Genomic DNA, 20387 nt, shown 5'->3' on the forward strand with positions numbered 1-20387 from the left:
ATCGATTGGCATGATCGGTGAGTTGTGAATTGCATTTGCTAAATAGTTTTTGTTCAAAAGAGTGGTTCGACTCTGCATTATAAACGCGTGAGAAGCACGCTCTGCCAAACGCCAAGGCAACAAGGATGGTGTGTGTTTACCGGCAGTAAACACATTTTCTACAACACAAGCCGCAACAAAGCAACCTGCGTTTGCGATTGTCGCGCGAAAAACTCGAAAATTGTGAAAAATGAAGATCGAGGAAGTGAAAAGCACCGTTAAAACTCAGCGTATTGCAGCGCACAGCCATGTGAAGGGGCTCGGATTGGACGAGAATGGAACACCGCTGCAGATGGCTTCCGGACTGGTAGGACAAAAGGATGCCCGCGAAGCGGCCGGCGTGGTGGTGGATCTGATCAAATCGAAAAAAATGTCCGGACGAGCTCTGCTGCTGGCGGGACCGCCGGGTACGGGCAAAACTGCCATCGCTTTGGCCATAGCGCATGAGTTGGGCAACAAGGTGCCGTTCTGTCCGATGGTTGGCTCGGAAGTTTTCAGCAGTGAGATCAAAAAGACGGAGGTGCTGATGGAAAACTTCCGGCGCTCAATTGGTTTGCGAATTCGCGAAACGAAGGAGGTGTACGAGGGAGAGGTCACGGAACTTACGCCGGTTGAGACGGAAAACCCTATGGGAGGATATGGCAAAACGATCAGCAACGTGGTTATCGGGCTGAAGACCGCAAAGGGAACGAAGCAGCTGAAGTTGGACCCTAGCATCTACGAAACATTGCAGCGCGAGAAGGTTGAAGTTGGGGACGTGATTTACATTGAAGCAAACAGTGGTGCCGTCAAACGCCAGGGTCGTAGCGACACGTTTGCCACCGAGTTCGATCTGGAAACGGAGGAGTACGTCCCGCTTCCGAAGGGCGAGGTACACAAGAAGAAGGAAGTGGTGCAGGACGTAACGCTGCATGATTTGGATGCCGCCAACGCGCGGCCGCAGGGAGGTCAGGACGTACTTTCGATTGTCGGTCAAATGATGAAGCCGAAGAAAACGGAAATCACAGACAAACTGCGAACGGAAATCAACAAAATCGTCAACAAATACATCGACCAGGGCATCGCGGAACTTGTACCCGGCGTTCTGTTCATCGACGAGGTACACATGCTCGATCTGGAGTGCTTCACGTATCTGCACAAATCGCTGGAATCGGCCATCGCCCCCATCGTCATCTTTGCCACCAACCGTGGTCGGTGCGTCATTCGCGGAACGGATGACATCGTTTCTCCGCATGGCATTCCGTTGGATCTGTTGGACCGACTATTGATCGTCCGCACGTCGCCATACAACATGAGCGAAATGGAGCAAATTATACGCCTGCGAGCGCAAACGGAAGGACTTAGCGTGGAGGACACTGCTATTCTGGCGTTGAGTGAGATCGGCTCCAACACTACACTCCGCTACGCGGTTCAGCTCTTAACACCGGCCAACCAGACAAGCAAAGTGAATGGTCGAACTCAGATCACCAAAGACGACATCATGGACGTACAATCGCTGTTTTTGGATGCCAAGCGGTCCGCAAAGTTTTTGCAAGAAGAAAACACCAAGTATATGCAGTAAGAGGTGTGTGACGTGGTTCGGTGCGTGGCGTTGTCCTTCGAAATCTGCGTTATGTAAAACCCAAGGGCCGCAATAAATTCACTCAACGAACTGAATCGATTGTATGCCGGTGAGTTGTTTTATTCTTGCAAATTTATTTTAGCTGGTCCCTGCTTTATTCGTAATCCGGCACCATCGGAGGGCACGTGCAAACGAGATGCTTGTCACCATACAGGTCATCGATACGTCCTACTGTGGGCCAAACTTTTGTTTCCGGTTTGACGAAAGGCTACAAAAGACGGATGAAAGAGTGTGATGAGGCAGATCAACGAACACAGCGATAGTGTTACTGAACAAACTTACCGCTGGGAATGCACCCAGCTCGCGGGGATACGGACGATTCCATTCGGACGAAATGGTTTGCTTCTGCGTGTGCGGTGCCATCTTCAACGGGTTCACTCGAATGTCCAGCCGGCCCTCTTCGATTTCGTGGATTTCTTTGCGGATAGAAATCATGGCATCGCAGAACCGGTCCAGCTCTTCTTTGTCTTCCGATTCGGTCGGTTCAACCATGAGCGTACCGGCCACCGGCCACGACATGGTTGGTGCGTGGAACCCGTAGTCCATCAGCCGTTTGGCGATGTCGACCGCTTCGATGTTGGCAGTTTTCTTGAAATCGCGCACATCCACAATGAACTCGTGCGCCACCAGTCCCGTCTTCGGATCGGTGTACAGCGTCTTGAAGTGATTTTCCAGCCGCTTCGACATGTAATTGGCATTCAGAATGGCAACCTGCGTCGCGCGTCGTAATCCCCGGCCTCCCATCAGTTTGATGTACGACCACGAAATCGGTAAAATGGCCGACGAACCATACGGTGCAGCACTGACGACGCCAAAGCTCCGTCCGTCGCTCTCTGGATGTGGTTCGATGACAGGATGCGTCGGTAGGAAAGGCGCTAGATGAGCTTTAACCCCGATCGGCCCCATTCCGGGTCCGCCGCCACCGTGCGGGATGCAGAACGTTTTGTGCAGATTCAGATGCGACACGTCGCTACCGAAGTCGCCGGGTCGGCAGAGGCCAACCTGGGCGTTCATGTTTGCACCATCAAGATACACTTGTCCTCCGTGTCTGTGCACGAGGTCGCAAACGTCCACGACGTTGTCCTCAAAAATACCGTTCGTCGAGGGGTAGGTAAGCATCAGACAAGACAGATTGTCCGCGTTCTGTTCCACCTTCTCCTTGAGGTGAGCCATATCGATCACACCGGTTGCACCGTTCACCCGTATGGCCTCCACTTTCATGCCCGCCATCTGGGCCGACGCCGGGTTCGTACCGTGTGCACTGATCGGAATAAGGCAGATCGTTCTCTGATGCTCCCCGCGCGACATGTGATAGCTGCGGATAGCTCGCAGCCCAGCGTACTCGCCCTGCGCCCCACTGTTCGGCTGGAAGGAGATTTTATCGTATCCCGTAATCTCACACAGATCCTTTTCCAGCTCCGCAAACATCTGCATATAGCCTTTGGCCTGCTCTCTCGGTGCGAATGGGTGAATCTCGGTAAACTCTTGGAAGGAGCACGGAATCATTTCGGTCGTAGAGTTTAGCTTCATCGTACACGACCCGAGCGGAATCATCGAGTGGACCAGCGAAATGTCCTTGTTCTCCAACTGCTTCATGTAGCGCACCATTCGCGATTCGCTGTGATGTTTGTTGAAAATGGGATGCGTTAGAAAGGGTGACGTACGCCGGAACTGAGTGTTAAGGATGGTTCGGCTCGTGGCTTGCGGATCGGCCACAGTACTTTCAATGTCAGGGCAACCGAAAACCCACAGCAGGTCGCCAATGTCCGACGTTCTGACCGTCTCATCCATAGCGATACCGATCGTATCGTCATCGAAGTACCGCAGGTTAATCTTCTTCTGTTCTGCCCTCGCCTTAATCTCAGCTGTTGTAGTCCCGTTCGGCACCACGTGCAGGGTGTCGAAGAAAGCTTTGTTCAGCTGTCGATGGCCCGCCTTTTCGATACCGGCGTTCAGTGTGAGCGCGCAGTTGTGGATGTGATTGGCAATGTTCTTCAGACCTTCCGGTCCGTGATAGATGGCGTACATCGCGGCCATATTAGCAAGCAGTGCTTGTGCCGTACAGATATTGCTGGTCGCCTTATCGCGCCGAATGTGCTGCTCGCGAGTTTGCAACGCTAACCGGTACGCGTCCTCTCCGTCCATATCGCGCGTCACACCTATCATTCGGCCCGGAATGAGGCGCGTCAGTTTCTGGCGGCACGCAAAGAAGGCCGCGTGTGGGCCACCGTACCCGAGCGGAACACCCAGCCGCTGGGCCGAACCGATGGCAATGTCGGCCCCAAATTCTGCCGGTGGTCGCAAAAGCGTAAGGGCGAGCAGATCCGTGGCCACCACCACCAGCGTTCCGTTTTTCTTACAGTCCTTCGACACCTGCTCAAAGTCCTGCACATCCCCGAACGTGTCCGGGTACTGCATCAGCACACCCGATATCTCGTGGTCACCAAAGTCGATTGCCTTCACCGAGCCGAACACCACCTCGATACCGAGGGCTTCCAGGCGAGTCTTCACCACGGCCACCGTCTGTGGGTGCAGTTTGCGCGAAAGGAACACCTTGCGCCGTTTGTTGTACCGATAGCAAAGGCTCATCGCTTCGGCCGCCGCAGTCCCTTCGTCCAGCAGCGACGCGTTTGCGATCTCCAGACCCGTCATGTCCGTGACGAGCGTTTGGAAGTTCAGCAGCGACTCCAGACGTCCCTGGCTGATTTCCGGTTGATACGGAGTGTATTGTGTCGTCCAGCCGGGATTCTCGAAGATGTTCCGCAGTATCGGATGCGGCACCAAACAGTTGTGGTAACCCATGCCAATGTACGATCGCCACACCTCGTTCTTGCTACCGATTTGCCGCATTCGATCGATCAGCTCGTGTTCATCTGTGTGGGGAAAAAGATGGGCGTTCAGCAGGAAAAAATTACAACCGCGTTATCGGTGGGATCATGCGTATCGTTTGGGCCAGACAAGGCGGGGGTCAATTGGTTAGTGTTATCAACGGAGGCGCGAAGTATTGATGATGTGAGCAGCATGGGCAGAAAAGGAGGATGTTTCAACGGGTGGCAGCAGCTCCAGTAGCACGTCATCGTTGCTACAGGGCCGTGAGGCGCGGCCTTGATCCACGAGGCGTGCCAGCTCGGACGAGGCACTTTGGCGCGAAAGAGAGTCGGCAACTCGCTTGGTGGCAGTTCCGTTCCACGTCCTCCGTGACGTTGCATGCTTGACGGCTGACCCTTCTTTAGAAGGTTATCGGCGGCAATACGTTGGGTTGGAAATGAAATGTGTTTCCGAGTTGTGTGTGTTCTGTTTTCGAGGAATGAGGTTGGATTTTTCAAATTGGCACAACATATATGGGAAAGAAATCGGAACTCTTGAAAGCAAAATTACTTCCATTAAGGTGGTATCGAGTAGGGGACGTGTAACGGTTCCACTCCAGTTAGTAACTTCAGTGTTTTAAATGTCCATTAAAACTTTTTGACTTGGTGATACCGATGGATGTGATTTGTGAATGAAAGATGATGTACAGAGAACCGTGGTACTTACTCATCGGATCCTCTATATTGAGGATACGTTTGAATTTGATCACCTCGGGCACGGCTTTTTCCGACAGTTCGTCGAGTGACTAGAAGATTGCACAAGAACAAATAAATATTTGATAATCTTTGTTTGAAGCTCATCCGGTAATAAATCGGAGTGGCCGGGCTGCATTAACTTCACTTTCACTAGCTTCACTCTCTCTCTACGGTTTTGTTTTACGACCAAAGCGCAACTGATAATCACCTTGAATCCGATCGAGTTCAGCATGGTAACGACGTCAGTTTTACGGGGGCCAATATGCCGCGAGGCAAAGTCCGGCTTGTTTGGGAAAAGCTCTTCGACCGTGGCCAGATAGCGCTGTAGCTGCAAGTTGCCCTGCATGCTGGCCGACACCCGAGCCAGTAGGGCACCGTGGCGCCGACCGATAGAGTGCAGTTGCTGCTTGCCAAGGATCATCGTGCGTTGCATTGTAACGGCGTGAGGTCGCAGATCAATCAGTAAATGGGTGTTTAGACAATACCGTTTGTGTTGGTTATCACTGAACGCATAGCACGGAGGGGCTCACTACTGATGGGGCTGATACACTTAGGGAAGTTACTCCAGTGGAGGCTCGTCGCACTAGTTGTTGGGCGCTATCGCATCCCAGCGTCACAAGGATTGCCACACGAACACTGGCACTGCCTAACCACTGGCGGGATCTTTCGGCTCCGAACTGAAGCTGCGTCCGGCCTCGTCATTCGCTTTTATACGGGATGCCCTTATCAGCCGGAATTCAGCTCCTGCGAAGAACCGATCGTGTGAGCGAAACGATCGTCTCCGATCGCCCCGATCCGGAGTAAACAAAAACATTCCGGCCTCGATGGCTGAGCTGGCCGCGTTCTTGCTGGCGTTGGTCTGAATTTTTGGGGCCATCGTTCCCTGGCCGGTAGTTGAAATGATAAGGGCCGACCATCCTCTCAGCGAATGATGAGTGACGTTCGCTACCGGCACCGAGCGATAGTGTGCATCACGTGCCTTCCGCACACCAGATGTTCCGTGGAGGTCCCTCGCCGTTTTCGGAGCTATCGGGCCGTAACCTGGCGACCTACCGTACGGCCGTTTGTGAATTGGGCGGAAGAACGATTTATTGAGACGTCTAAGTACATAACGGCGATGCGGAGAGGGATGTAAATTGATAATAGCGTTCGTATTTCAGTATTTCAGCAAACGCAATGGGCAGTGTTTTGATATTTCGTGTGATTTGGTGTCAAATAATTCGTTGGTGAGTTTTGTTTTCATTTTCAATAATTGAATTAATACAATAATACAATATTTGCATAAAAAATATAATCCGTAACAAGAGAGAGAGCGAAAGGAAAAGATGAGCGTGTCCTTCGACGAAGTCACAGTAGCAAGACTATCTCGAGACTTGTGATGTTAAAGCTTTTTCTTGCAACACCAAACACTGTAATAAAAATCATGCGAAGTGTACTGTTTTCAGTTGTATATATTTCCTCTAATGTTACCGTCATTTTCAAGGAATCTTTTCGTTATCAACATCGGTGCCCCATGTTCCGGTTTGGCTCAGTTGTAAGTTGTTTTACTTTAGTCAAATCAGAAAGGGGTATCGTTTTGAAATGTAAGCATTGGCTACGTTCGTGCCAGCACACGCCAGTAATTTCGATTTATTTCGATTACATTTGCTGTGCCGCTCGCTTACACGTGGTTTGAGTGTACAGAATGGTTTGGCGAATATACACTGTTTTTTTTAATGAACATTCGTAGAATAACTACATGGAATCCGTCCCCTGTTTACCATTAATGCTATATCAAATCTCAGCTTAAGAACCTAAAACGGCAATAGATAATTGTTGCTGCACCCGATGCGGCAAGCGAATCCCGGTGTCGGGTGCAGTTCGTTTGCGATTGACGTGTTACCCCACGGTATCTTCGGTGACGTGCCGGTGGCCACTTTGAACAAGCTCCGGAAGGAATTGTTGCTTCGGTTAAATAGTACGTAAAGTAGCGAATAGTAACGAATAGCCTGTGGTACAGGCTGGTAACACATTCAACACGCGTCCACACCAGAGCGACCACCAGAGAGGGTAAACCAGAGTCACCATACGTGGGCGCTATGTGGGTGTACGTTATGCGAATACAACCAACAATTGTGATTTTCTTTTTTTCGAAAACGATGCAAATGTAACAACCAATGTACGAAACAACGGTGCACTCACGCTGTGCTTCAAGCGGTCCTTGCTGCTTCCATTTCCTCATCCAATATCTTAGTCCTGTGCTTTCCGCGAGAATGGTAGTCAAGTGCTTCGAGAGAGACAGACCGATGCGTGGTGATGGTTCGCAATTTTACTAAGTACATTTGTCATTAACTACGGCTATTAATACCAACTGCGACGTGTCTTCTGTTTTTAGTTCTGCTCTTTTAGTAGCTAGCTGATCAGAATCTTCGTATCGGAGCCTTTTGGCAGCCATGTTTGGTTTTGTTTTATGTACGCTTTTAATGCTAACGGCCCCCCTGCCTTCGCTATGTTCTTCCGCAGTAGTAAAGTACACCTTATACAACCTTTCATATCTAATGTAGATAGTCATAAGTAGTAAAGTTGCTCTAGCAGAACAGTTGGTTTACGGCTGGAAAATAAAAAGAGAGAGAAAGAGAAAGAGAGGGAAAGAGGGAGAAAGAGACAGGAAGAAAGAGCAACATAATCGCACCTGGCCTCACGGCAATCGACTTGGCCAAACTACTTTTTTCCGCGAATCCTCACTTCCAACATTGCAACACCTGCCAAGCAACTTGCGTAATTCCTGTTCTCTGCTGAATGTGGTATAAAAGTGTGCAAATATATATGTTTCTTATGCATAGTATATATTCACTAACGTCACTAGGTCCACCTCACTAGTACTACGCATTCGGTTGGAATCCATTGGAGTTTGGTGCTGAGAGGGTTCTATTCTGGAACGTCTACGGTGTTGTTGAGTGATACGGTTACTAAATTCGAATACTTCACTACCCTCGCGTATTCCAGAGGCTGGCTTCACACTCGACCCCGATTTATCACAGGAATTGTGGCTATTCAGAGAGGGCAGGAGTGCATATATGTGTGTGGGAAAGGAAAGCCTAGTCGAAACGGGGACAGCCAACGTGTAGTATCTTCGGCCATTGGCGATTCTGCTCGGATGGAACAACGGGGCGATGCTAGTGCAGGGACTTCTTGTTGGGCGATGAGGTGAGCGTAAGGTTCAGCGTGGTGTCATGCTTAAAGTCCAGGCTGTTGTATTTGGTGGGGGAAGGCGACAGGGCACTACTGATCGGGTAGCTGGCGGCAATGGCCGAGATCTTCTCGTAATTGAACCTCATGAGAATGTTTTCGCAGCTCTTGATGTGCGAGTGCTCGGTATCGTGGTACGTCACGTGACGCAGCGTTCCCGTGTGCCGACCAACGTTGGCCGAGGTAGTCGGCGAAAGCAACGGTGGCTGCGTGGGATGGTGGGGTGGAGAATTTTCCGCCGAACGTGTTGTCCGACCGGAGGCCACCGGTGTGGCCGGCTTCAGCGATTCCAGATAGGCTTTGCTGATGATCGGCGAAGACGGTGACTTGTCGAACTTGATCAGCTGTCCACTGTCACGCTGCAGGTGCAGGGTGTACCGATCGTGGGACGTGCTCTTCAGTGTCGTCGGACGTACGCGGGGCTCGGGAAGCTTGCGTGAGGGCGATGCAAGGCGCGGTGATAGCGGCGGTGATTGACTGTAGTACGAGGCGTAAGTGTACGTTTTGGGAGACTCGCGATCCAGCGACTGGTTGTCGGAGGAGTAGTCGCTGCTGTGATCTTTGCGGGACCGAGCGCTTCCACTCTTGTCCGCATCGCGATCCTTGTCCTTTCGCCGGCGCGGAGAGTATTCCTTGCGCTTGCGCGATCTACTCGGCCGGTTGCAGGACGCTGGCCGGCAGCGGGCCTCGTGGGTTGTGGAGTAGTCGTGAACCATCACCAAGGGGGGTTCCGCCCCGCACCCGTTCGAATCGTTCGTGCCGGATGTGGTGGAGTGTGAGGAGTGCGTTTCGAACTGCTTGAGCGACTTCTCTAGATTATCGATAGTATCACTGATGCGATCGGACTGAATGTCCGACTCGTAGTCGCAGTAGCCGTCGATCGCTTTAATTGAGCTCTCGATCGAGGACAGCGTCGCCAGCATGTTCGCATTGGAGCGCTTAAGGTAATCGATTGTCTTTATCGTCGTAATGTAGTCGTCGCCCAGTTTGATCTTGCCGTCCTCGATGCCTTTGATGATCTCCTCCGTTTTGGAGCTCTTCACCTCGTCCGGGATTTGGATCGTGCGCAGGATCTCGTCCTGCGCGTGGCGCCTGATGACGGCTTCGTCCGCCGTATCTTTGGACGAGAAATCCGTGGTGCGTATGGATTCACATGAGCGACTCAGCGGCTTCTCACCGAGCGCTTCCGGTTTCAGCAGCTCGTCGATTTCGTGCCGACTCTTGCGCTTTTCCGCCGTGCTTTCGGCCGCCGCCTTAAACCTAGCCAGCTGCTCGTCGGTTTTCTTGATCAGTTCGTCCGTCTTGAGATTGCTCAGATCGGTGGGCTTCAGCTCGCTGGCATCGTCCAGCTTGAAGCGGGTCGGTGATTTGCGTGCCAGCAGACGCGACATTTGTTCCTCGGACTTTTTCAAAATCTCCTCCGTTTTGCTCGACGTAACCGGTTGGGACTTTTCCTCCAGCTTCATGTCGATCAACGAAAGGCGCTTCTCCAGCTTGTCTATCAGCTTTTTATCGTGCGTTCGAAATCGTGCTAGTTGTTCCTCGGTTTTCTTGATCAATTCCTCCGTCTTGGACGATACCGCCCGGGTGTCGATGGCACTAAAGCTCATGTTGAAGGGTTCACCGCCGCACTCGGGTTCCGGCTCTTTCGGACCCGTCGGTTCCGGAACCTCTCGTCGTTGTTCCGCCTTTTCCTCTTCCGGAGTTATAATCTCGCGGAAGTTGTCCTTGCGCACGTAGTACGTTGGCTCCGGGGGAGCGAACCTAGCCAGCTGCTCTTCCGTTCTTTGAATAACCAGATCCGTTTTGGACTTAATTTTTTCGGTCTCTACGAGGGGCTCCTTATTCGTGGTCGTATTTTCTGGCTTCACTTTAAACGGTTTGTCAGCGATCGGTTTGTCGGGCTTTTCCAGCACCTCATCGACACTGGGAATGATCTTACGATCGAGAGAATCGGCGTCGGTTTGTGAACTCGGCAGCTGTTCAATGGATATCATTAACACATTCGTTTCATTTTGCTTCGACTCGGTGATCGGTTTGTCGGGCATCTTTTCGACACTGTGACTGATCTTGCGATCAAGGGGATCTGCTTTTGCGTGTAAGCTCGGCAGTTGTTCAATCGGCTTAATCAACTTTTCCGTTAAATTTTGCTTGGGATCTGTGAACCGGTTGGCGGGCTTTTCTTGCATCTCATCAACACTGGAAATGATCGTGCGATCGAGAGAATCAGCATCGGCGTGTAAATTCGGTCGTTGTTCAATTGATTGCATCAACACTTTCGTTTCATTTTGCCTCGAATCGGAGCTCGGTTTGTCGAGCTTTTCCATCTCATCGACACTGTGAATGATCTTGCGATCGAGAGGATCTGCTTTTGCATGTAAATTTGGCAGTTGTCCAGTCGGTTTAATCAACATTTCGGTTTCATTTTGCTTGGGATCGCTGAACCGGTTGGCGGATTTCTCCAGCAGCTCATCGACACTGTTCGTGATCTTGAGATCGAGCGAATCGGCGTCGGCATGTAAACTCGGTAGTTGTTCGATCGATTTCATCAACATTTCCGTTTCGTCCTGCTTGATGAGCTGATCCGTGCGCTGCTCGTCGTGCTCTCTCGACTTTCGCACTATTCTGCCTAAGATTAGAGAATTTTCTTTTATAATCTCCAACATCTTGTCGCTCTTGAGCGCATTGGTGTCGACCGACACGAGTCCCTCGGAAGCGGATCGTTTGGAAATGTCCTCCGGTGGCAGCTCCTCCACCTTGATGGGATCGTCCATGGAGAAGGATTTTTCCTTCAAGAATTTGACGCGATTCGTTAGATACCGCTCAATGTCCTCGGGGCTCTGGTTGCTCTCCTGTTGCGGTGTCGGAGTACGGGCGTCGGCCAGCTGGTACTTCGGTTGCTTACTGTCGGCCATAACGACCGACGACAGGTCCGTGCTGGGTGGCAATAGGGGGCTATCGTGCTGCAGGCTCGTTTTGATCGGTAGCTCCAGCACGAACGATGCCGACATGGACGAGCGATTGGAGATGTTCGTAAAGCTGTAGTTGTCGAGCTTGGACGTGTTGTCGCTCCGATCGAGCACACTTTCGGTGGTAGTAACTAGCGATTCGCTTACCTTGCGCTCCTTGATCACGTTCAGGTCGAGCTTGTTCGGACGTTCCGCCGCATTGATGCGTTCGAAGAACTCGTTCGTGACTCCTTCGTCACTGACCTTGAACAGGTCCGTTTCCTCCACCTCGACCAGCGGAGTGCAACTTTTCGTCGCTTCCACCGTGACGGTGTTGTCGGAAGGTATGTTGGCGAGATAGTCTGAGTAGTCCATCATAGAGGAAGGGGTTTTCAGCGGACTAATGGTCGACATGCTGACGTACTTGCTAATGTCCGGAATGGGGGATAGCTGACTCGTGCTGGTAATGGCAACCGAGAGCGATTTATCCTGCAGCTCTGGGAGTGCTGGCATCGCCTTAGGTTTTTGTTGGCTCACTGTGTGCTCGGAAGGGCTTAACAGATCGGTAGCCACCTCGGACATTCGGCTGAGCTCTGCGTCATCGTCGTCGTCGTCCCCGAAGGACGACGGTTCCTCCTTGATATCGGTCAGCTCGCTGTCGCTCGGCACGATCACAACCAACTTCTCGTCCTCAGGCACTTCCCGGATGATGGATTCCGGCGTTAGCCGCCGCTTCATCGGTGACGCTTCCAGCGAGGAAGCGCTCAGCGGTTGATTGTCATCGTCACACAGGGACGTACTCGTGCTCGACTCCGCATCCGATTCTTCGCTGTACGACGATGACTCGCTCCGGCGCTTCAAAGCTCCGGCCTTCGTTCCCGAGGAACCGTCCCCACCGCTACTGCCCGTCTCCGACAGGTTACTGATGGCCGACGAAGCGCTGGCCGACTTCTTCAGTTTCGGAGAACTGCCGCGTGCCTCGTCGCCGCGCGACTTGCTCGGTGAATCCTTTGGCAGATCCCGCCACTTTAGACTGTTGCGGCGCTGCTTCGTTTCATCCATATCTTTCCAGTGCAACGTTTCGACCGGTTTCGGAGATTTGGGTACGGCGGACTGTTTCGATTGCTTGGAAGATTTGGACGCCCGCACCGGCGGTACGGCACCCGGTGGTGGTCCCAGTCGTTTGCCTTTGGCACTCAGCAAAGCATTCTTGCCCACGAGCAGCTGATTCACCTGCAGCGTTCCGGTGTTCGGCGAAGGATTCGTCGGCTGCCGGGCAACGGCCGCCGTGAGGATGATATGTGCCTGCCGCTGGCGTTCCCGCAGCTTGTCGTACTGCTTCTTGAGGAGTGAAATGTCTAGATTGATTTTTTCCTTGCCCTCTGCCCGGGCCAAGTTCGTCGGTATACCCAACGAAGCCCGTCGGCCAGACCGTAAGCCCCATGCGGTAGCCGTCACCGCTAGCCGGGAGTCCTCGTCAGACTCTCCTTCGTCGTCGGAGTAGAAAATCCTGCAAAAGCGAAATCGGGACATTAGTGCTCGCCAAGGGTTTTGATGGGTGTTGCTTTCGCTTACTTCAAATTCGATGACTCCTTCAGCTGGGTGATGCTGTTCAGGTGTTTCTCGCGCAGTCTCTGCAGATCCGCGATTGGTCCAATGTCGACTACCCGCTGGATGAGTGCGTTCGCGTCCACCAGACTACCGTTGACCAGTTCCGACGAAAGGGCACCCATTTTGCAGTAAAAATCGTCCGCCGTTTTGGTAGCAAGTATTTTGCTGCAATGCATGGAGAGAGAAGGTAAGAACGGTTAGTAGCGTTCCATTACGTCAGCTGCAGTTTTGTCGCTCTCGGTACCTCTCTAATATTCCCCAAATGGCAAGCGCAGTACGCAGGAGCACATCGCTGCCCTCGATCAGGATCAGGTCCCACACTCGCAGCACCAGCGGAATCGGCAGACAGGTGCAGAACAGCGTTAGAAACCATTGCATGGTGAACACATTGGTCAGTGGTGGCTCGAACGCGCCCTCCGGTCCCTGGAGCTTCTGTAGGTGGCGGGCGAGCTTCGGTAGCCGCGTCCCGAGCAAATCCCGGAACACGGCCATATCGGCCTGCAGGCCACCGAGCGAACCACAAAAGTAGCCCGCCGGCAGCAGGCCTTCGATCAGCAGGATCATCACCTTGATCGATTCGTCCTCGCTCTTGTCCATCACCTGCAGTATCAGGGCGCCGAGCATGTTGAAGCCTTGGCAGTAGCCCACCTCCGGGTTGAAGCGAGAGTACCCGAGCAGCACTCGCTTCAGCTTCGCTTGGTTGATGGTCCCGGACGGCCCGGAGCAGAGGCTCGATCCGGTCCGGTGCAGGTCCTTCACGATCTGTATGCCCAACTCTTCGTCGTCTTCGTCGCACTGCTCGCTAAGGCATTTCGTTGATTCTTCGTCCCAGTTGAGGGATCGAGTCTTGAGGTACCGATCTGCCAGGGCCATCCACAGCTGGGGAAGGGGCGTAAAGGAAAATCCAGGCTATTTGTTGCACACCAATCAGTTCGGCCAGCTACGCCGCTACCTACCTTCCGTCGGAACTCGGCGGGCATGCCACCCGGCAGGCGAGCTACCATCTTCATCGCGTGCAGCCACTGGTTGAAGTCGGACTGCGTGTCCGGGACGCCCATCTTTTTGCTGATGTTATAGTCGGAGCTGGAGGCCGACGGTGGCGGCGGTGGAGGAGGTGGTGGTGACACATTGAAACGCATTTCTTCCGACTCTGCAATGAGACCCGGTTGACCGAAAGTGGCAAACAGCGCGCGTAGATTGATAAGAATGCGTGCAGCATATGGGAGCAATACAAGAAAATTGAACGGCAACGTAACAACTTCGAGTAACTTGAAAATAAAAATAAGTTCAAAATCGTGCATCGTAAAGCAGTAAAATCAACTCAAATCGGTCCCATTTTTTTTTCAATGATATTTTATGATGTCAGTAACGGGCGCTATCTACAAAGAAACTGTAAGCTATCTACGCTATCTACAAAGATGCTGTACCATTTAGAAAGTGGTCGATCTTGACCTATCTTTACTTGCAGTGGCGCTGTAGAGGATCCGGAGTCGGCAGAAGCCACAAGATGTATTTATGAAGCAAAACAACCTTAATCTTCTTATTCGCTCGTAACAGGTTACAACAGATAGGGCGGGATTATCGGCACCGAATGATGTGAAACCATACCATAAGTCTGGGACGGGGCCCGGTCGGTGGACGCGTAATCGAAACCAGATCCCCGATACTGTGGGAAAGCCTACCGAAACGACTCAATACGCGGATAAATAAACAAAACGGCATCGGCAACTAAGACGACTTGCGTCGCGCCGGTCCACCGTGGCGAACCTTGACATTCGTTCAACTAGGAAACCTGTTGCCGTTGTGGGAAGCCATCAGTTTCGGTGAATGAAATAAAATATTCGACCCGAAAACCTTCCAAAAGGGACGAAGGCACAAGACGGCACAACTGAGAAACTGCAACCGCTTGCGAGGCGACTAGGTAGCGCAGGACAAATTGAGATTAATGCTAGCTGGCGTCGGTAATGCTGGCGCTGCCATGACGGTGAAAGGACAAATTCATTAGGCGATCGGAAGCTGCCTGACGATGACGATGTTGCAAAGGAGAAATCACGAAAAAGGATCAAACATCGTCGTCGTCATAAAAGTAGCGATATCGTGGGCGCTTTATAGCCTAACGCCTAACGCAAAGGGTCCGGAACGACCAGCCCAGGATATTGCGGGCTAATACTCAATTTTGACCAGATTGCCACTGATTTGTTTTGAAGCGGTGGGCTTTTACGATTGTTTCATGATGAATAGGGCCGAGACTACGGTTGGAGCTTTCAAATGGTACTAGAAACACCCGCCCACAGCCGACCTTTGACCGTGGGGATCCCTATGCGGCGCCTCCACCGAGCGATTGATGGTTCGTCAGCGCGACTACCGGTCCCAACGGCCGGTGGTATTTCCTACGCCCTATGCTCGACCCATAAGCGAGCATCCATTTCCATTCAATTAACTATTGATTTCGAATATTCTCACCCTGGGCAACGTGTCTTTGGTTGCGGCCTTCAAAAATAGACCTCCAAATCGGGAGGAGATTTAAAAACAGAAAATGAAGGGACAACGACAAACTGGAAACATCATCCTGTTGAGAGCCAAACTGAAAGCCTTAACCAACAAAGAAGGGCACTAACGAGAAGCTATCGCTTGAAGCTTTCAGGCTCGGGCAGGCTGGAAAAAGGAAGCCGATTCGTTTATCGTTGCCCTTTGGAGAAGTTGATGAGCACTGCTGTTAGCGTCAAGTGTACACACACCCACACGCCCGGCGCTTAGAGGTTCCAGGAATTTCGCTCGGAAAAGAAGTTGTTGTATGAAGTGGACACTTGTTTGGTTGCTGCGAAACATGGTAAATGATGAGTTACTTGAGGCGTAGGTTTCCTATGAAACGACTTGACTTTTAACAGAAGTCATCCTTAAGCCCACCTCAACCCGTGGGTAGATGGCGAAAGGGCAACTGAAGCAACTACATTTGTTGTGCGATACGATGTGGGCTGCGCTAATGCAGCCCTTCTGGAGAGTTGTCGGGATGCTGGGATGAAAGGGAATATCAACAATGAGTCAATGAACAATGCAGGTGAAGTTGTGGTAAACACAACGTTTGAATGCGCGAAGGATACAAAACACGAATAAATGTACTGTACAGGTTTCATGGTTTGTTGCTGATTTGTATGCACTATAAATATCTAGTAGTTCGATTAATATTAATAATGCTAAACTAGATATTCTGTAGCTGCTAAATCTGGCTAAGGAAGCATTATTGACCAGAAATTATAATATCATGTTTTTGGGCGCTGCCAACTCCAAACGTCACGTTTACTAGCGGCAGCTTTCTGCAGCTTCTGCGGTGAATCAATGAGCACGATTTCCGCACAGTCCAGCCGACGGTTGGGCTGGACAGTTTATTTTAAGATTTTCAGAGCCTTTGTTTCGGTTTCCTTATGTCAACCCACGTGCCGTTGATTCACGCAATGAACTCATGCAATAAAATTGTAACACCATTAAACGAGTCAAGCGACTGAAAATGAGTAAAACGAGCCAACGAAGAAACGCCACGCCGCGGATCGAGCTAGCGCAGGAGCTGGATTGTGTCCTCGGCCAGGATTCGAGACTAATCTACCATTGGAAACCGGGACCGGCAGTGCTCTAGCGGGCGCCGAATCTAAGGGTCCTAGTCTCGCGGCACGTAGGAGATGCGTCTTAAAACGCAACATATGGTTGGGATGGCGGTTGGTACCTTGATAGCAGCTGACGATGGGGCTGCTATTGGATGCGGTAGGGGTGGTCGTGCTCGTGCCACCAGATGGCGCAGTTCCGCCTACCGTGAGATTTTTAATCGAGCTGAAGAGAAAACTCATGTCAGGAGCTTCGCTGCTGTTGCGCGTTTGTCCCGTGACCTGCCGGGATGGTGGGCACTGATTGGCACTGACGGTTGTCGGTGTGGCGTGTCAGGCCCCGGGCCGCCGTAGGGTAGTGCTGCTGGATCCTTAGCCGTAGTGCGCCATAATTCATGGTGCTCGTAAATTCCATTCTACAACACCGGCCGGTGGAGCAGGCATTGGGATATCGGAAGTGCGGGCGGCCGGGCTAACGCTGCTCCCCATACGTTTCCACTAACGATGCCGAGGGGAATTACTATGGCAGGCCGGTCCTCGAGCTTGGTGCCGAGGCTGAAGTACGTAACGAAACGAAATTAGTGTAACACGGTCAGTGTGCGCTCTGGTCATCGGGGTCTTGAGACGATGAAGATTGCCAGTGAGCGTTGTGATAAAAATTATCGATCGTTCAGATGTCTGCGCGAGTGCATTGGACCAGTCATTCTGGTTCGTTTTTAAGATGAATGCGTCGGAAGACAAATTGCAACAATTTTAAACGTAATCCCTACCGTGTTTAATAGATGAATGAACGAAAGATTCCAGGTGAAATGTGTACTTTTTTGTGTTTTACTTTAATATTAAACTTGATAAAAATTAAATTAATGTAACTATTTTCCGGCAGCTGCTAAAAGGCAGTTTATGGACAGCTTCATTTTGTCATTTTCTTTATACTTTTAAACATTATTACAGGCTACATAGCGATGGTTAACCGTTCGTACGATTAATAAAAACGAAATTCGACATTTTACTCCTTACTTGCCCATGGCTAATGCTGGCCAATTTGACAGGATCTTGTTATTATTATTTTTTCTTTTTTGATATTTTTTGATATTTTTTCTATTTTTACGGATTCTGAGACATTTGTGCTAGTAGTGCCCTAAGTAATTTACTAGGCGCTCCGGTCGTCAAACGAACCTCATATTGCCCACAACCGACGATTCAATCTACAACTGCAAAAGCGCTCCGTAAGTCGATGTGTTCGAATGTTTATGTTGTTAGTGGGCCCTTTTCACTTCATCGCTCCGTCGTTTGGCTAAGACTTTTCCTCCCACTAGGTAGACGGAAAGTCCCAGTGCCAGATAGTCTACTTTTATGGCAGCGAATGCCGGTCGCCGGCGAAGGACGATACGCAGAGAATCATGCTAATTTAACGTAGGTTGATCCTACCCGCGGGACTGGTTTTTGTGCTATACTTTCGATTATTGGATTAAAATTATGGATCGAGACACTATAGCGCGACAAGAAATTGTTCATAGAAAGACGCTGCGTAAACAGTTAGGATCATTTTTTTGACTTGCTGTCGGGAGAGAGGATGTAGAAAACATTGTAGCATCCAGTAGAAGAAGATACGACCCGCATCGTAGCAACGGTTTAACCTTTACAAAAAACGACTGTGGCCAACGGGAAATATTTTTAAGCGTTGGCGATGGTGGTTTATGTTATGAGAATGTTTGAGCAGCATGCCATGCCATATGCCGTTCGTTATCCAAGCGCAGTCGTCTGAATCCGAATGACATTTCAATGTGTACTTCGCGATATCGCCTACAGGACACAGTGGAAACCGGTTCATATCAGAGCGAGAAGCGAGGAACACAAGTAAATATTCGTTACTGATAGGAAATGCAACGTGGGAGGCACAAGACCGGTGGGGTTAAATGTGTACAATACTAGAAATAACACATTTTTACATGTTATTGAATATTTTGAAACAATCTTTGGCGAAACCGTAAGTAAATTGGAATTTTTTTTTGGGTCAAGATGCCGAGCATTGCTTCAACTATTAACGATTCAAGTATGTATACTTTATACTTTTATTTTTTCAAAGGACTTCCTACGTCATCCTTTGAAACCCTTTCAACAGTTTTTGTTGGTGTCCTACTGATAGCAAGAAATAAAAACAATTATTTTCACAGCAATTAAACTGCACCTTGCAATTCAATGGATTCAATTCAATGGATGCAGATGTTGGTGGCACATTCAGACACGCAACAATGTCTGTTAGTTCGCGCCTCCATCGCAGTGATAAGTATTGGCGTTTATTTGCCGTTACCAATCAGTTCCGTCCTTAATCGATCGTTAAGGGTAAGTTGTGGGTGTGCACAGAAATTGAGTGGCCATCGCAAGATTACGCTAATGTGCGTATGTTGTGTAGCACGACAGCACTATGTACAAGCCAACCAGGATCGGGGCCCCTCAAGGATTCTGCTTGACATGAGTAGACGGGAGTATAGGGGAAAAACGGGTTATAACAAGCGACCCATGTGGATGAATATTAAACACCTTCAAAGGTCACGTAGAGCCACTCTGGAATTAGCAACCTGGGAGACGCTCGACGTGCAGTGAACGGCGACGCGGTCGACAGTCGACGCAATAAAGACGCACAGGATGTTTTATTCGAGGAAATGGCACGAACACTCGACACAGAGCAATAGCAGATCGAAACGGTGGAGACTACGGAAAGCTAATTAAACATCCCTCGGGCGACAATCGTGCCGATGCTTATCGGGGAGCCACGGGATTTTTCCGGCAAGTTCGCCTGCCGGATGGAGTCCGATGGTGACGCAAATCAACTGCCGCGTCGGTGCCGGATATCAGCCGGGCTGGGGGGGAACCATCACTGCTTCCGTATCAAGCGTTTTATGGTGAATTCTTCCGGATGGAGCTCCATTTTTGAGGCCGAGCCGAGACCAGCAATCGTTGTGGTGAATTCAATTAAAAGTGTTGCTTGTCCTGTACAAATGTATAACCGTGGCAAGCTATGAGCCGTCACAGCCATTGCGGTGCTTGTTCCGTTGAAGTTTCATCGATGGTATCAAGGAGAAAGGGGATGTTAAATCTTGATTGCAATGTATCCGTCTGTCAGGCACAACGTTGAATTCTGCCAGACATTTAATAAAATATGGGTTCGTCTGTGTTTCACTTTTCTGGTCACTCTGGTTTCACGGTCACATGAGCAAAACTATTAGGTAATAAATCGTTAATTGAGTTTGAGCAATATAACATTGGAAGTGGAAATTAATGTTTTGACGAACTGTTACGGTTAAATTGCTCGTCAGTTTTTAAACGATTGCAGAAAAAGAAAATATTCCATACGCCAAATATTAGTTTACTACGTGCTTATTACAATTTTTAAGTTTTGCTCAATTCCGGGGCTTTGTCGGAGAACCGTCGCTCATGCACCATCACTGGAGCTCAACATTTATTGTTTGTCGCGAACCACGCTTCCAGTGACCAATTGGTGTGAGAACTTGTTGGGCCAACTAGCTTACATATTGCCCGGAAACGGAAGTGATGTTTCCTTATTTTTCGGAAATTTCAACACAGTCGGTTTGAAATTTTCCGGTTGCATCCGGCAGTTTGGTTGAACGGCATGCCGATAATTGCATCCGCTCGCCCATCTATTATGTTGTAAGGCGGTGTTGGCAGAGCGTGCCACAGAGGAACGGAAAACTTGCGAGGAACATGATATCACATTCTACCGATTGAAAACCCATCGGTCAAACGGCGGACACAAAGTTCA

At 50.4% G+C, this 20387-nt stretch overlaps 3 protein-coding genes across 3 annotated transcripts; 1 reads left to right on the forward strand and 2 right to left on the reverse strand.

The window, feature by feature from the left end:
- Window positions 1-159: 159 nt before the first annotated feature.
- On the forward strand, window positions 160-1676 carry LOC131212672 (ruvB-like helicase 1). Its single transcript, XM_058206624.1, has one exon. It carries the CDS (start codon window positions 230-232, stop codon window positions 1598-1600), a length of 1371 nt encoding a protein of 456 aa, XP_058062607.1. The 5' UTR covers window positions 160-229; the 3' UTR covers window positions 1601-1676.
- Window positions 1614-5884, reverse strand: LOC131212671 (glycine dehydrogenase (decarboxylating), mitochondrial). The gene is made up of 4 exons (XM_058206623.1): window positions 5432-5884; window positions 5195-5273; window positions 1943-4533; window positions 1614-1868 (listed from the first exon to the last, which is right to left on the reverse strand). Exons 1-4 carry the CDS (start codon window positions 5654-5656, stop codon window positions 1755-1757), a joined length of 3009 nt encoding a protein of 1002 aa, XP_058062606.1. The 5' UTR covers window positions 5657-5884; the 3' UTR covers window positions 1614-1754.
- Window positions 5885-8378: 2494 nt separating this feature from the next.
- Window positions 8379-16849, reverse strand: LOC131211131 (uncharacterized). The gene is made up of 6 exons (XM_058204489.1): window positions 16729-16849; window positions 13967-14160; window positions 13255-13889; window positions 12975-13175; window positions 10904-12909; window positions 8379-10357 (listed from the first exon to the last, which is right to left on the reverse strand). Exons 1-6 carry the CDS (start codon window positions 16847-16849, stop codon window positions 8379-8381), a joined length of 5136 nt encoding a protein of 1711 aa, XP_058060472.1.
- Window positions 16850-20387: the final 3538 nt, after the last annotated feature.

The sequence above is a fragment of the Anopheles bellator genome, chromosome 2, assembly GCF_943735745.2.
Source record: "Anopheles bellator chromosome 2, idAnoBellAS_SP24_06.2, whole genome shotgun sequence".
In the NCBI taxonomy this organism is placed as follows: Eukaryota; Metazoa; Arthropoda; class Insecta; order Diptera; family Culicidae; genus Anopheles; species Anopheles bellator.